The sequence below is a fragment of the Bufo gargarizans genome, chromosome 4 (genome assembly GCF_014858855.1).
Source record: "Bufo gargarizans isolate SCDJY-AF-19 chromosome 4, ASM1485885v1, whole genome shotgun sequence".
Classification (NCBI taxonomy): domain Eukaryota; kingdom Metazoa; phylum Chordata; class Amphibia; order Anura; family Bufonidae; genus Bufo; species Bufo gargarizans.
This window is the reverse complement of record NC_058083.1, coordinates 366462225-366480447: the sequence shown is the minus strand read 5'-3', so window position 1 is coordinate 366480447 and position 18223 is coordinate 366462225. Positions and strand designations below refer to the sequence as shown.

General features: G+C 43.9%; 1 protein-coding gene across 2 annotated transcripts in view; it reads left to right on the top strand.

The window, feature by feature from the left end:
- LOC122934105 (synaptojanin-2-like) overlaps positions 1 to 18223 on the top strand; it is a 237525-nt gene that overhangs the window by 191675 nt on the left and 27627 nt on the right. For both annotated transcript variants that reach the window (XM_044289307.1, XM_044289305.1), the window contains exon 22: positions 7867 to 8028. In XM_044289307.1, coding sequence (XP_044145242.1) covers positions 7867 to 8028 — 162 coding nt within the window. The remainder of the gene's footprint in view (positions 1 to 7866; positions 8029 to 18223) is intronic.

Sequence of the window (18223 nt, the reverse complement as noted above, 5' to 3'; positions counted from 1 at the left end):
TATTTAGGCGCTGGGTCACCGGTATGGATTTAGTGACAGAATTAGACTTGGAAATGCACAGAAGCGTGTGTGTGAAGTTATTCTGAATGACCCTATGTGCACCTTCAATATTATATACCCTTTTAGGGATAGATTTCAAATAGCTCTGATATAGCAGAAACCACTAAATTATGAAATTGCTAAATTGGGAATTGTACTTCAACCCAGAACAAAAAATGTGCTTTGACGGACACTAAATATCTTGCCCAGCAACAACAGTACAGCGGTGGGTAACGAGAGATTTAGAGGGATTTAAATTTGAGGCCTAGTATTTAGGCGCTGGGTGACAGGTATGGGTTTAGTGACAGAATTAGACTTGGAAATACACAGTAGCGGGTGTGTGTGAAGTTATTCTGAATGACCCAATGTGCACCTTCAATATTATATACCCTTTTTGGGATAGATTTCAAATAGCTCTGATATAGCAGGAACCACTAAATTATGAAATTGCTAAATTGGGAATTGTACTTCAACCCAGAACAAAAAATGTGCTTTGACGGACACTAAATATCTTGCCCAGCAACAACAGTACAGCGGTGGGTAACGAGAGATTTAGAGGGATTTAAATTTGAGGCCTAGTATTTAGGCGCTGGGTCACCGGTATGGATTTAGTGACAGAATTAGACTTGGAAATGCACAGAAGCGTGTGTGTGAAGTTATTCTGAATGACCCTATGTGCACCTTCAATATTATATACCCTTTTAGGGATAGATTTCAAATAGCTCTGATATAGCAGAAACCACTAAATTATGAAATTGCTAAATTGGGAATTGTACTTCAACCCAGAACAAAAAATGTGCTTTGACGGACACTAAATATCTTGCCCAGCAACAACAGTACAGCGGTGGGTAACGAGAGATTTAGAGGGATTTAAATTTGAGGCCTAGTATTTAGGCGCTGGGTCACCGGTATGGATTTAGTGACAGAATTAGACTTGGAAATGCACAGAAGCGTGTGTGTGAAGTTATTCTGAATGACCCTATGTGCACCTTCAATATTATATACCCTTTTAGGGATAGATTTCAAATAGCTCTGATATAGCAGAAACCACTAAATTATGAAATTGCTAAATTGGGAATTGTACTTCAACCCAGAACAAAAAATGTGCTTTGACGGACACTAAATATCTTGCCCAGCAACAACAGTACAGTGGTGGGTAACGAGAGATTTAGAGGGATTTAAATTTGAGGCCTAGTATTTAGGCGCTGGGTCACCGGTATGGATTTAGTGACAGAATTAGACTTGGAAATGCACAGAAGCGTGTGTGTGAAGTTATTCTGAATGACCCTATGTGCACCTTCAATATTATATACCCTTTTAGGGATAGATTTCAAATAGCTCTGATATAGCAGAAACCACTAAATTATGAAATTGCTAAATTGGGAATTGTACTTCAACCCAGAACAAAAAATGTGCTTTGACGGACACTAAATATCTTGCCCAGCAACAACAGTACAGCGGTGGGTAACGAGAGATTTAGAGGGATTTAAATTTGAGGCCTAGTATTTAGGCGCTGGGTGACAGGTATGGGTTTAGTGACAGAATTAGACTTGGAAATACACAGTAGCGGGTGTGTGTGAAGTTATTCTGAATGACCCAATGTGCACCTTCAATATTATATACCCTTTTTGGGATAGATTTCAAATAGCTCTGATATAGCAGGAACCACTAAATTATGAAATTGCTAAATTGGGAATTGTATTTCAACCCAGAACAAGAAATGTGCTTGAACGGACACTAAATAACTCGCCCAGCTACAGCACTAGGGACAGATTTAGCTGGATATAAATTTGAGGCCTAGTATTTAGGCGCTGGGTGACCGGTATGGATTTAGTGACAGAATTAGACTGGGATATGGCCAAAAAATGAACAGACTATTGCTGGTTAAATGCACTTGGTGTGACAGCTTCACCCTGATGTAGGCTTTAGCCAAAAAACAACCACACCATTGAGGGTTAAATGCACTTGGTGACAGGCGCAGCTTGCCCCTGATTTTGTATATGGCCAAAAAATGAACAGGCTATTGCTGGTTAAATGCACTTGGTGTGACAGCTTCACCCTGATGTAGGCTTTAGCCAAAAAACAACCACACCATTGAGGGTTAAATGCACTTGGTGACAGGCGCAGCTTGCCCCTGATTTTGTATATGGCCAAAAAATGAACAGACTATTGCTGGTTAAATGCACTTGGTGTGACAGCTTCACCCTGATGTAGGCTTTAGCCAAAAAACAACCACACCATTGAGGGTTAAATGCACTTGGTGACAGGCGCAGCTTGCCCCTGATTTTGTATATGGCCAAAAAATGAACAGACTATTGCTGGTTAAATGCACTTGGTGTGACAGCTTCACCCTGATGTAGGCTTTAGCCAAAAAACAACCACACCATTGAGGGTTAAATGCACTTGGTCGCAGCTTGTGCTGGCGCACCACAAGACACAAAATGGCCGCCGATCACCCCAGAAAAATGAGACTGACAAACGGTCTGTGCAGCCTAAAAACAGTGAGCAATTGAGGATCAGCAGCTCAATGATCCACAGCTGCAGATCGATCAGTTAATCAAGTCCTTTGGAGGAGTTAATCTGCCTAATCTCGCCCTACTGTCGCAGCCGCAACCTCTCCCTACGCTAATCAGAGCAGAGTGACGGGCGGCGCTATGTGACTCCAGCTTAAATAGAGGCTGGGTCACATGGTGCTCTGGCCAATCACAGCCATGCCAATAGTAGGCATGGCTGTGATGGCCTCTTGGGGCAAGTAGTATGACGCTTGTTGATTGGCTGCTTTGCAGCCTTTCAAAAAGCGCCAAGAAAGCGTCACAAAAGCGCGAAGAAAGCGACGAACACCGAACCCGAACCCGGACTTTTACGAAAATGTCCGGGTTCGGGTCCGTGTCACGGACACCCCAAAATTCGGTACGAACCCGAACTATACAGTTCGAGTTCGCTCATCCCTACTTACTAGCCCTCGTTCAGGTACACATTAGAGCAGACATGTGCCTAGTCAAATAGGTTTGTGTAAGTTATCTGTTAGAATTGGCAAATTTTGCAATCTTCACACCTCTGAAGAAAGTCAGGACCTTATTTTTATTTTACTAGGCACATGTTCTGCCCCAATACATGGCATGTGTTTTGTGGAATACCACCCATGCTACTGTATTATGGCAAGCTATTGTACTTGTCTTCTCAGTGTCATGATTATGTTGAAATGCTCATTGCCTATGCCCTTCTGAACAGGGCAGCCTATTAGAAGACTCTACGCGGTTCAGTCTGCATTGGCTTGCCTTAAATTAAATGCTTTCATCACAAAAAATGTAATGCCAAGCAATTCAAAAGTCATATGTACCCAAAATTAATACCAATCAAACCGTCATCTCATCCCGCATAAAAAGTGAGTCCCTACATAAGACAATCGGCCAAATAAAAAAGAGATGGATTTCAGAAAATGGAGACATAAAAACATCACTGGTGAACGCCGTAAAAAAAAAAAATATATATATTTTAAAAAACTCTTTCATACATCATACATAACAAAAAGTGTAGTAGCAAACAATCAAAAAGTAGTATGCACCCCAAAATAGTACCAATCAAACCGTCATCTTATCCCACAAAAAATGAGACCCTACATAAGACAATTGGCCAAAAAATAAGATATGGCTTTCAGAAAATGGAGACATAAAAACATCACTTTTTTTGTTTCAAAAATGCTTTTGTTGTTTAAAACCAAAATATATTTAAAAACAGACATATTAGGTATTGCCTCATCCATAACAACCTGCTCTATAAAAATCACATTATTTACCCTGTCAGGTGAAAACCTTAAAAAAGTGTAATACGATCAAAAAGCACGTACCCCAAAATAATACAAATTAAACCTTCATGAAGCAAAAACTGAGCCCCTACTTAAGATCGCCCCCCAAAAAAATATGACTTTCAGAAAAAGGAGACACAAAAACATGATTTTTTTTTTAAAAAAATGCTTTTTTTATGTAAAACGAAAAAAAAAAAAAGTAGGCATATTTGATATCGTCGCCTCCAAAACAACAACCTCTAAAAAAAATAGCACATGATCTAACCTGTCAGGTGAACACTATAAAAAACTAAAAACTGTGCCAGAATAGCCTTTTTTTTTTTGTTACATTGCCTCACAAAAAACATAATATAGAGCAATCAAAAGTCAGATATGCCACAAAATAGTACCAATAAAAGTGTCACCTTATCCTATAATTTTTTTTGGGTCGCTTTTTTAGGGTTTTTTACTGTAGGGGTGCATCAGGGGGTCTTTAAAATCATATGGGAACTTAAAATTATACCATTGAAATCTGCCCTCCAAAATCCATATGGTGCTCCTTTCCTTTTGTGTCCTGCCGTGTGCCTGTACAGCAGTTTACGACCACATATGGGGTGTTTCTGTAAACTGCTGAATATGGGTAATAAATATAGCGTTTTATTCAGCTGTTAATCCTTAACCGCCTCCGGACCGCCTAAGGCAAGATCGCGGTCCGGAGGCGGCTGTCTGAGGCAGAGTCACACGTTGGTGCGTCATATCGCCAGACGCGAGATGGCGCTCAAAGCCGGCCCGTGCATGCGCATCGCGGGCCGGCAAAAGTTAGAGGGGTATTACATAATCAGCCTGCCAGCCAATGATCGTGGCTGGCAGGCTGATGATTTTCAAAAAAACAAATCAAAAGCCATTTAACACTTTATATTTATAAATATAAGGTGTTAAATGGCTCCTCTGCTGGTCCTTTTTGGTCGGTTGGTTCCAGCAGAGGAGCAGACATCACAGTGAGTACACCAAACAGCACACTTAGCCCCCAGATCACCCCCCATCACCCCGATCGCCCTGTCAATCACCTAGTGAAAGGGAAAAAAGTGATCAGTGTAAACTGTCACTTTTTTTTTCCACTGGTATTGACTGTTAGGTTTTAGGATAGTTTAAGGCTAGGTAGTTAGGGATCGTTTAGCGCCCAGCCCACCGCACCGCAGTCACTGATTCGCTGATTATCATATCGCTAATCAGCATTTGTACTTTTATAGTATCTGTAAGTAATCAAAACTGATCACAGTCAGATCTATAATAGTATTAGTGTCACCTTAGCTCGCCCTCCACCCAAAACGCAGTGTTTGCTCGATCAGGCCTGATCGGTCGCCCACACGTGCGTTCACCCACGCCCGCCCCACCGCAGTGACAAAAAAATATATATTTTTTGATCACTGCACAATCACTTTGCAAGCGCTGCGGCGATTTAAAAAAATCAGTTTTGATATTTTTTAATCAATCGCAGCGGCCTCCGGTACTTCGCTAGCCTCCCATTTGTAAGACAGGCTTGCTTTTTTTCTTGGGTAGTCTCGGGGAATACCCCCTAAATTTAGTAATCCAAATGTCAAACAAGGGGTATTCTTCTGAAGAGGCCTACAGGCTTCTGACCCAGTCGGATGAGGAATGGGAACCCTCATCTGACTAATTCAGCGGGTCAGAATATGAACCTGTAGAAAGCAGCGGCAGTCTGACCCAAAGCTCGGACGAGGAGGTTGAGGTCCCTGATACCAACAGGCGTACCCGTTCCCGTGTTGCTACACCACAGGTTGCGCAGGATCCGCTTCAAGGGCAGCAGAGTGGGGCTGGCACTGTCGGATTACGTGGTGAGGCATACACCAGCAGCACAGCCCGCCCTGGACCTAGTACCAGCACTGCCGTACAACATGGTGAAGTGGCGAGCACCAGAAGGGCAGTTGAAGCTGGTACGGTGGCACGCGCAATAGTTACCCCGTCGCAGCCACCGCACAGACAGGGACTCGAGGCTCTACGGGCCTGAGGTGCTGGCAAACCCTGATTGGCAGTCCCCAACTTCAGTTCTCCCTTTCACCGCCCAGTCTGGAGTTCGGGTTGAGACAGCTCAGATCGGTTTGGCACTGGAATTTTTTTAGCTGTTCTTGACTGCGGAGCTCTTGGACATAGTCGTGGCAGAAACAAATCGGTATGCCACTCAATTTATAACCGCCAACCCGGGAAGCTATTATGCCCTGCCTTTCCAACCCGTCCAAGTTTCCGAATTAAAGTTTTTTTCTGGGCCTTCTCCTCAACATGGGTCTAACCAAAAAGCATGAATTGCAGTCATATTGGTCCACGAACCCAATTCATCACATGCCCATGTTCTCTGCTGCCATGTCCAGGGCACGATTTGAGGCCATCCTGCGTTTCCTGCACTTTAGTGACAACACCACCTCCCATCCCAGCTTTTGACCGGGTCCACAAAATTCGGCCCCTCATAGACCACTTCAACAACAAATTAGCAGATTTGTATACCCCTGAGCAAAACATCTGCGTAGACGAGTCCCTTATACATTTTACCGGGCGCCTTGGCTTCAAACAATACATCCCAAGCAAGCGCGCCCGGTATGGGATCAAATTGTATAAGCTCTGTGAAAGGGCCACAGGCTATACCCACAAATTTCGGATCTATGAGGGTAAAGATCAGACCCTGGAGCCGGTCGGTTGCCCTGACTACCTGGGGAGCAGTGGGAAGACAGTCTGGGACTTGGTGTCACCCTTATTTGGCAAGGGATACCATCTTTATGTGGACAATTTCTACACAAGTGTGCCCCTCTTCAAGCATTTGTTCCTAGAACAGATTGGCTGCTGTGGCACCGCATGACCTAGTCGCCGGGGCTTCCCCCAACGGCTCGTTACCACCCGTCTTTCAAGGGGGGAGAGGGCTGCCTTGTGTAATGAAGAACTGCTTGCGGTGAAATGGAGAGACAAGCGTGACGTTTACATGCTCTCCTCCATTCACGCAGACACGACAATACAAATTGAACGAGCAACCAGTGTCATTGAAAAGCCCCTCTGTGTCCACGACTATAATTATCTTATGGGAGGGGTGGACTTCAATGACCAGATGTTGGCTTCTTATTTAGTTTCCTGACGCAACAGACGCTGGTATAAGAAAGTGTCTGTCTGTATATTGAATTCAATTAGCTGTATATAATAGTTTTGTTCTCTACAGTAAGGCTGGGAGAACAGGATCCTTCCTCAAATTTCAGGAAGAGATCATCGAGAACCTCCTGTATCCAGGAGGTTCCGTGGCCCCATCCACCAGTGTAGTGAGCCGTCTACACGAGCGACATTTCCCCAATGTCGTTGCTGGTACCTCAACCCAACCATCATCCCAAAAAAGATGTTGTGTCTGTAGCAGGAGTGGAATAAGGCGTGACACCCACTATTTCTGTCCTAACTGCCCTGACCACCCTGCCCTATGCTTAGGGGAGTGTTTCCGGAAGTACCACACACAGGTACACTTAGCATAGGGATTGCATCTCACAGGACAGGCACACAGGGCTATTAGGGCCCATTCACACAGAGCTGCTGCAAACCTCTCCTTTCACCTGGGACAAAGTGCATAATGTACTTCGCCACATCTCTGGGCGATTTGCGCTTTGCACATTGTCCCATGGGGAAGGAGAAGTTTGTCCTATAAAAGGTAAAAAAAAAATAAAAAAATCACTGTTAAGCAAAAAAGTTAACGTTCTGTTCATAAAGTTAAATAAAGTTTATATGTTCCGTTCAAATGTTATTATAAAGTTTAATACATTTATTGTGTTGCGGCCTGGTTTTCTTTTTGGTTTTGTTTTTTTTACCTTCCGGGTGGACCAACCGATCGACTAGCTGCAGCACTGATGTGCATTCTGACAGAAGCATTGGTGAAAAATAGCACTTTCTAATAGTATTCCACTTCTCTGCAATACATGCAATTCCTTTCAGCCTTTGCTCTGCAGCACATAAGGCTCCAGATGTCTCAAATTCCTCGCATTCCCTGCTTCTCTCTGCAGGTGACATATTGGATGATGATTCTGATTACATGATGCCTCCCCACCTTGTGACTGACAAATCAGCAGATGATGATGTGTCCCATGGGAATAATCAGCTTTGTACAGCACAAGCCGCAGGATCAAGTAAAGCGGCTAGTGCAAAGAAATCGCATTCGTTTAAAGGTAAATAGACTGCAATTTAACTCTTTGCTTCAAAGGATGTAATTGTACACCCCTGGTATGAAGTAGATAGGTTTTGTAGTGTTTTTCTGCCCTTGTGTTTTATCGAAATGGTACATACAAGGAGGAGCATCAAACTGTCGCTGGAAGACACAGGTTCCTGTCTAAAGCCTTGCCCTAATGTTGTATTTCTGGAACTCTACGATCACTGGAATGATTAGTGTTGTTAACCTATGTTAGGTTGCCAGTGACACATAGATGGTAGGGTGTCCTCAGCAGGGGACTTGAATGATAGCCATATGCTCTAATAGGACATATAGGCAGACCTTGTCATGGTGAGACAACGTCTTACAGACAATTCACCTTATACACCTATTGCTGTTTGGCATTATACATAGAAAATATTATGCCATATTTTAGGTAAGTATGTTAAAGCATAATGGTAAGTCGTAAGCAAAATAGAGGTGGGAGCAGGGATGCCCTCTCTCCCCATTACTATTTGCTATCATGATAGAACCCTTGGCATGTATAATAAGAAATGATAAGGAGTTTAAAGGTTTCCAATATGGGGAAGGAAATGAAAAATTATCTATGTATGCCGATGATATCTTATTATTTATAACACTGGGGATGAGTTCAATAGGGTAATAGATGTAAATAGATAATTTTTTTTTTTTATATTTTTTTCCCGGTTGAAACATTAATTGGGGGAAATCCCATATGATGTTGTTGGGTAAGGGGCAACTACAGAATGGCTCAAGAGTGCATGTGTTGAAAAACACGAGAGTTTTAAATATTTAGGTATACAAATCTCTAGAAATATAGAAAAATACAAAAAGTTAAATGTACTCCCCTTAATAAAAGAACTTAGAACTAAAATACATATTTGGAAAAGATTACAGTGGTCAATTCAGGATCGGGTGAATTTAATAAAAATGATTTTTCTCCCAAAAATACTGTACGTTTTACAAAATGCCCCAATGAGGTTGCCGAAGAAATTTTTGGGGTTATTAGATAGCTTAATGGGGGATTTTATTTGGAAAGATGCCACTCCTAGGTTAAAGAGAGAAGTGCTTCAGCTGCCAGTAAGAGAGGGTGGATTAGCAGTTCCTAATAGTTTTTTTTATTTAATAACACAATATAGTCAGATAAAGGGAAGCTTAAATGGTTTACTGGGAAGGGAGGAATTAAAGGATAACTGTCACACTTAGACCCTAATTTCAATTTTCATATATGTAGTTACTAACCACCTCCCGACCGCCTAACGCACCGATGCGTCCGGGAGGTGGTTGATTTACTCCTCCTGGACGCATCGGCGCGTCATCTCGCGATAGCCGAGATTTCCTGTGAACGCGCGCACTCACAGGAACGGAAGGTAAGAGAGTGGATCTCCAGCCTGCCAGCGGCGATCGCTCGCTGGCAGGCTGGAGATGTGATTTTTTTTTTTTTTTTAACCCCAGATATATTAGACGCTGTTTTGATAACAGCGTCTAATATACCTGCTACCTGGTCCTCTGGTGGTCCCTTTTGTTAGGATCGACCACCAGAGGACACAGGCAGCTCAGTAAAGTCGCACCAAACACCACACTACACTACACCCCCCCCCCTGTCACTTATTAACCCTTTATGAACCACTGATCACCCCATATAGACTCCCTGATCACCCCCCTGTCATTGATCACCCCCTGTAAGGCTCCATTGAGACGTCCGTATGATTTTTATGGATACATGGATCGGATCCGCAAAACACATACGGACGTCTGAATGGAGCCTTACAGGGGGGTGATCAATGACAGGGAGGTGATCACCCATATAGATTCCCTGATCACCCCCCTGTCATTGATCACCCCCCTGTCATTGATCATCCCCCTGTAAGGCTCCATTCAGACGTCCGTATGATTTTTACGGATCCACTGATACATGGATCGGATCCGCAAAACGCATACGGACGTCTGAATGGAGCCTTACAGGGGGGTGATAAATGACAAGGGGGTGATCACGCATATAGACTTCCTGATCACTTCCCTGTCATTGATCACCCCCCTGTCAGGCTCCATTCAGACGTCCGTGTGTGTTTTGCGGATCCGATCCATGTATCAGTGGATCCGTAAAAATCATACGGACGTCTGAATGGAGCCTTACAGGGGGGGTGATCAATGACAGGGAAGTGATCAGGAAGTCTATATGCATGATCACCCCCTTGTCATTGATCACCCCCCTGTAAGGCTCCATTCAGACGTCCGTATGCGTTTTGCGGATCCGATCCATGTATCAGTGGATCCGTAAAAATCATACGGACGTCTGAATGGAGCCTTACAGGGGGGTGATCGGGGAGTTTATATGGGTGATCACCCCCCTGTCATTTATCACCCCCCTGTCATTGATCACCCGCCGCTGTAAGGCTCCATTCAGACATTTTTTTTGGCCCAAGTTAGCGGAAATTTTTTATTTATTTTTTTCTTACAAAGTCTCATATTCCACTAACTTGTGTCAAAAAATAAAATCTCACATGAACTCACCATACCCCTCACGGAATCCAAATGCGTAACATTTTTTAGACATTTATATTCCAGACTTCTTCTCACGCTTTAGGGCCCCTAAAATGCCAGGGCAGTATAAATACCCCACATGTGACCCCATTTCGGAAAGAAGACACCCCAAGGTATTCCGTGAGGGGCATATTGAGTCCATGAAAGATTTACATTTTTGTCCCAAGTTAGCAGAAAGGGAGACTTTGTGAGAAAAAAAAAAAAAAAAAATTTCCGCTAACTTGTGCCCAAAAAAAGAATTCTATGAACTCGCCATGCCCCTCATTGAATACCTTGGGGTGTCTTCTTTCCAAAATGGGGTCACATGTGGGGTATTTATACTGCCCTGGCTTTTTAGGGGCCCTAAAGCGTGAGAAGAAGTCTGGGATCCAAATGTCTAAAAATGCCCTCCTAAAAGGCATCTAGGCTGCAAAAAAGTGTCACACATCTGGTATTGCCGTACTCAGGAGAAGTTGGGGAATGTGTTTTGGGGTGTCATTTTACATATACCCATGCTGGGTGAGAGAAATATCTTGGTCAAATGCCAACTTTGTATAAAAAAATGGTAAAATTTGTCTTTTGCCAAGATATTTCTCTCACCCAGCATGGGTATATGTAAAATGGCACGCCAAAACACATTCCCCAACTTCTCCTGAGTACAGCGATACCACATGTGTGACACTTTTTTGCCGCCTAGGTGGGCAAAGGGGCACACATTCCAAAGAGCACCTTTAGGATTTCACCGGCCATTTTTTTTACACATTTTGATTTCAAACTACTTACCACACATATGGGCCCCTAAATTGCCAGGGCAGTATAACTACCCCACAAGTGACCCCATTTTGGAAAGAAGACACGCCAAGGTATTCCGTGAGGGGCATAGCGAGTTCCTAGAATTTTTTATTTTTTGTCGCTAGTTAGTGGAATATGAGACTTTGTAAGGAAAAAAGAAAAAAAGAAATATTTTCCGCTAACTTGTGACAAAAAATAAAAAATTCTAGGAACTCGCCGTGCCCGTCACGGAATACCGTGGGGTGTCTTCTTTCCAAAATGGGGTCACTTGTGGCGTAGTTATACTGCCCTGGCAATTTAGGGGCCCATATGTGTGAGAAGTACTTTGCAATCAAAATGTGTAAAAAAAAATGGCCTGCGAAATCCGAAAGGTGCACTTTGGAATATGTGCTCCTTTGCCCACCTTGGCTGCAAAAAAGTGTCACACATCTGGTATCGCCGTACTCAGGATAAGTTGGGGAATGTGTTTTGGGGTGTCATTTTACATATACCCATGCTGGGTGAGAAAAATATCTTAGTCAAATGCCAACTTTGTATAAAAAAATTGGAAAAGTTGTCTTTTGCCAAGATATTTCTCTCACCCAGCATGGTTATATGTAAAATGACACCCCAAAACACATTCCCCAACTTCTCCTGAGTACGGCGATACCAGATGTGTGACACTTTTTTGCAGCCAAGGTGGGCAAAGGGGCACATATTCCAAAGTGCATCTTTCGGATTTCGCAGGCCATTTTTTACACATTTTGATTGCAAAGTACTTCTCACACATTTGGGCCCCTAGAATGCCAGAGCAGTATAACTACGCCACAAGTGACCCCATTTTGGAAAGAAGACTCCCCAAGGTATTCCTTGAGGGGCATGGCGAGTTCCTAGAATTTTTTTTTTTTTGTCGCAAGTTAGTGGAATATGAGACTTTGTAAGAAATAAATAAATTTAAAAAAATCATTTTCCGCTAACTTGTGACAAAAAATAAAAAGTTCTATGAACTCACTATGCCCATCAGCGAATACCTTAGGGTGTCTACTTTCCGAAATGGGGTCATTTGTGGGTTTTTTCTACTGTTTGGGCATTGTAGAACCTCAGGAAACATGACAGGTGCTCAGAAAGTCAGAGCTGCTTCAAAAAGCGGAAATTCACATTTTTGTACCATAGTTTGTAAACGCTATAACTTTTACCCAAACCATTTTTTTTTTACCCAAACATTTTTGTTTATCAAAGACATGTAGAACAATAAATTTAGCAAAAAATTTATATATGGATGTCGTTTTTTTTGCAAAATTTTACAGCTGAAAGTGAAAAATGTCATTTTTTGCAAAAAAAACCCTTTAAATTTCGATTAATAACAAAAAAAGTAAAAATGTCAGCAGCAATGAAATACCACCAAATGAAAGCTCTATTAGTGAGAAGAAAAGGAGGACAAATTCATTTGGGTGGTAAGTTGCATGACCGAGCGATAAACGGTGAAAGTAGTGTAGTGCAGAAGTGTAAAAAGTGGCCTGGTCACTAGCGGGGTTGAAGTGGCTAATAACATAATATTCCAGAATCAGTTACTATTAGACCGACTTACCCCATATTTAACCACCTCCCGACCGCTGTACGCACCGATGCGTCCGGGAGGTGGTTGATTAGTTCCTCCTGGACGCATCGGCGCGTCCTCTCGCGAGACGCGAGATTACGTCACAGCCGGCCCGCGCATGCGCATCGCGGGCCGGCATTTCACTGCAGAGTATTTCATCAGCAGCCTGCCGGCCACGATCATTGGCTGGCAGGCTGCTGATTTTCAAAAAAAACAATCAGCAGCCATTTAACCCCACATATTAGTAAATATGATGGGGTTATATGGCTGCTGTGCTCCTCTGCTCCTTCTTTTGGTCGGTTGGTTCCAGCAGAGGAGCAGAGGAGCACATCATTACTGTGAGTACCCACCACACCACAGTTAGCCCCCAGATCACCCCAATTAACCCTTTGATCACCCCTTTTATCCCCCCTGTCAATCACTAGTGAAAGGAAAAAAGTGATCAGTGCAAACTGTCACTTTTTTTTTTCACTGGTATTGACCGTTAGGTTTCAGTATAGTTTAGGCCCCTTGGTTAGGTAGTTTAGGGATCGGTTAGCGCCCAGCCCACCGCACCGCAGTCCGTTATTCGCTGATTAGCGTATCGCTAATCAGCATTTGTACTTTTATAGTATCTGGAAGTGATCAAAACTGATCACTGTCAGATCTATAATTGTACTAGTGTCACTTTAGTTCGCCCTCCACCCAAAACGCAGTGTTTGCCCGATCAGGCCTGATCGGTCGCCCACACGTGCGTACACCCACGCCCGCCCCACCGCATTGACAAAAAAACATTTTTTTTTTTGATCGCTGCACATTCACTTTACACGCACTGCGGCGATAAAAAAATCTGTTTTGATATTTTTTATCAACCGCAGCAGCCTCCGGTACTTCGCTAGCCTCCCATTTGTAAGACAGGCTTGCTTTTTTTTTCTTGGGTAGTGAATACCCCGAAATTTAGTTGCCCACATGTCTAACAGGGGGTATTCTTCTGAAGAGGCCTACAGGCTTCTGACCCAGTCGGATGAGGAGTGGGAACCCTCATCTGATGAATCCAGCGGGTCAGAATACGAACCTGTAGAAAGCAGTGGCTCTCTGACCCAAAGTTCGGACGAGGAGGCTGAGGTCCCTGATAGCACCAGGCGTACCCGGCCCCGTGTCGCTAGACCGCAGGTTGCGCAGGATCCGCTTCAAGAGCAGCAGAGTGGGGCTGGTGCTGTCGGATTACGTGGTGAGGCATACACCAGCAGCCCAGCCCTTCCTGGACCTAGTACCAGCACTGCCGTACAACCTGGTGAAGTAGCGAGCACCAGAAGGGCAGTTGAAGCTGGTACGGTGGCACGTGCAGTAGTGACCCCGTCGCAGCCACCGCAAAGACGTGCCCGTAGAGCCCCTAGAATCCCAGAGGTGCTGGCAAACCCTGATTGGCAGTCCCCAACTTCAGCCGCACCCGTAGTTTTCCCTTTCACCGCCCAGTCTGGAGTTCGGGTTGAGACAGCTCAGATCGATTCGGCCCTGGGATTTTTTGAGCTGTTCTTGACTGCGGAGCTTTTAGACTTAGTCGTGGCAGAGACAAACAGGTATGCCACACAATTTATCACCGCTAACCCGGAAAGCTTTTATGCCCAGCCTTTCCGGTGGAAACCAGTCCAAGTTTCCGAATTTAAAACTTTTCTGGGCCTCCTCCTCAACATGGGCCTGACAAAAAAGCATGAATTGCGGTCATATTGGTCCACGAACCCGATTCATCACATGCCCATGTTCTCTGCTGCTATGTCCAGGACACGATTTGAGGTCATCCTGCGTTTCCTGCACTTTAGCGACAACACCGCCTCCCGTCCCAGGGGCCACCCTGCTTTTGACCGGCTCCACAAAATTCGGCCCCTCATAGACCATTTCAACCAGAAATTTGCAGATTTGTATACCCCTGAGCAAAACATCTGCATAGACGAGTCCCTGATACATTTTACCGGGCGCCTTGGCTTCAAACAATACATCCCAAGCAAGCGCGCCCGGTATGGGGTCAAATTGTATAAGCTCTGTGAAAGGGCCACAGGCTATACCCACAAATTTCGGGTCTATGAGGGAAAAGATCAGACCCTGGAGCCGGTCGGTTGCCCTGACTACCTGGGGAGCAGTGGGAAGACAGTTTGGGACTTGGTGTCACCCTTATTCGGCAAGGGGTACCATCTTTATGTGGACAATTTCTACACAAGTGTGGCCCTCTTTAGGCATTTGTTTCTAGAACGGATTGGCGCCTGTGGTACCGCGCGAACTAGTCGAGCGGGCTTCCCCCAACGGCTCGTTAGCACCCGTCTTGCAAGGGGGCAGAGGGCCGCACTGTGTAACGAAGAACTGCTCGCGGTGAAATGGAGAGACAAGCGTGACGTTTACATGCTCTCCTCCATTCACGCAGACACGACAATACAAATTGAGCGAGCAACCCGTGTCATTGAAAAGCCCCTCTCAGTCCACGACTATAACCTCCACATGGGAGGGGTCGACTTCAATGACCAGATGTTGGCTCCGTATTTAGTTTCCCGACGCACCAGACGCTGGTATAAGAAGGTGTCTGTATATTTAATTCAATTGGCTCTGTACAATAGTTTTGTTCTCTACAGTAAGGCTGGGAGAACTGGATCCTTCCTCAAATTTCAGGAAGAGATCATCAAGAACCTCCTGTATCCAGGAGGTTCCGTGGCCCCATCCACCAGTGTAGTTAGCCGTCTACACGAGCGACACTTCCCCAGTGTCGTTGCTGGTACCTCAAACCGACCGCCACCCCGAAAAAAATGTCGTGTCTGTAGCAGGAGTGGAATAAGGCGTGACACCCGCTATTTCTGTCCTGACCAGGTATGCAAACAGGTTAATGTTTAGTTCCAAAAGTTACATGTTCTGTTCCAAAGTTAATAAAACTATTGCGTTGTGGCCTGGTTTTTTCTTTTTTCTTCTTTTTTTTTTTTTTTTTTTTTTTTTTTTTTTTATAAAAACTACCCCACAAGTGACCCCATTTTGGAAAGAAGACACCCCAAGGTGTTCTGTGAGGGGCATGGTGATTTCCTAGAATTTTTTATTTTTTGTCGCAAGTTAGTGGAATATGAGACTTTGTAAGAAAAAAAAAAAAAAAAAAAAACCTCATCATTTTCCGCTAACTTGTGACAAAAAAAAAAAAATTCTAGGAACTCGCAGTGCCCCTCACGGAATACCTTAGGGTGTCTTCTTTCCAAAATGGGGTCACTTGTGGCGTAGTTATACTGCCCTGGCAATTTAGGGGCCCAAATGTATGAGAAGTACCTTGCAATCAAAATGTGTAAAAAAATGCCCTGCAAAATCCGAAAGGTGCACTTTGGAATATGTGCCCCTTTGCCCACCTTGGCAGCAAAAAAGTGTGACACATCTGGTATCGCCGTACTCAGGAGAAGTTGGGGAATGTGTTTTGGGGTGTCATTTTACATATACCCATGCTGGGTGAGAAAAATATCTTGGTCAAATGCCAACTTTGTATGAAAAAATGGGAAAAGTTGTCGTTTGCCAAGATATTTCTCTCACCCAGCATGGGTATATGTAAAATGACACCCCAAAACACATTCCCCAACTTCTCCTGAGTACGGCGATACCACATGTGTGACACTTTTTTGCTGCCAAGGTGGGCAAAGGGGCGCATATTCCAAAGTGCACCTTTCGGATTTCACCGGTCATTTCTTACACATTTTGATTGCAAAGTTCTTCTCACACATTTGGGCCCCTAAATTGCCAGGGCAGTATAACTACCCCACAAGTGACCCCATTTTGGAAAGAAGACACCCCAAGGTATTTTGTGAGGGGCATGGTGAGTTCCTAGAATTTTTTATTTTTTGTCGCAAGTTAGTGCAATATGAGACTTTGTAAGAAAAAAAAAAAAAAAATCATCATCATTTTCCGCTAACTTGTGACAAAAAATAAAAAGTTCTATGAACTCACTATGCCCATCAGCGAATACCTTAGGGTGTCTACTTTCCGAAATGGGGTCATTTGTGGGGTAGTTATACTGTTTGGGCATTGTAGAACCTCAGGAAACATGACAGGTGCTCAGAAAATCAGAGCCGTTTCAAAAAGCGGAAATTCACATTTTTGTACCATAGTTTGTAAATGCTATAACTTTTACCCAAACCATTTTTTTTTGCCCAAACATTTTTTTTTTATCAAAGACATGTAGAACTATAAATTTAGCGAAAAATTTATATATGGATGTCGTTTTTTTTGCAAAATTTCACAGCTGAAAGTGAAAAATGTCATTTTTTTGCAAAAAAATCGTTACATTTTGATTAATAACAAAAAAAGTAAAAATGTCAGCAGCAATAAAATGCCACCAAATGAAAGCTCCATTAGTGAGAAGAAAAGGAGGTAAAATTCATTTGGGTGGTAAGTTGCATGACCGAGCGATAAACGGTGAAAGGAGTGTAGTGCCGAAGTGTAAAAAGTGGCCTGGTCATGAAGGGGGTTTCACCTAGCGGGGCTGAAGTGGTTAATAAAATTCAGCCCTTAGCAACCAGTCTGCATAAAACTGCAATTTCACTATTCAGTTAAGATGGCTGCCACTGCCCTCACCCTGAGGCTAATCCCGCCTGCCCTCACTAGCCAGTGACAATAGCCCCCCAAAAGTGTCAGTAACCAGAGCTCTCCCCCCTAAAGGGCTAATCTCCTGCAGCACAAAGGGGTCATCTTACCACATGTTGCTTTCATTTATACACTGAGCAGACGGCAGATCTCCCTTCCCTGTTGTGCGCAGCTTCCACTCTGCATTCTCCAGTTCTGCTGAGTGAGGGAGTGTCTGCCAAGCGCAGGGACAGGGAGAAGTGCACACAGCCCAGGCACTGTTATCAGCTGCTGGGGAGGACCTGGCTTTAATCATTTACTTACAGTCCCTGGCTGTCTGTAATCTAACCTTGCAGGCTGTGCTTCTGCATCCTCCTTCAACCTGATTTTAACCCCTTAAGGACTCAGCCCTATTTCACCTTAAAGGGAACCTGTCACCGGGATTTTGTGTATAGATCTGATGACATGGGTTGCTAGATGGCCAATAGCACATCCACAATACCCAGTCCCCATAGCTCGGTGTGCTTTTATTGTGTAAAAAATCAGATTTGATACATATGCAAATTAACCTGAGATGAGTCCTGTCCCTGACTCATCTCCAGGACAGGACTCATCTCAGGTTAATTTGCATATGTATCAAATCAGTATTTTTTACACAATAAAAGCACACAGAGCTATGGGGACTGGGTATTGCGGATGTGCTAGCAGCCATCTAGCAACCCATGTCCTCAGATCTATACACAAAATC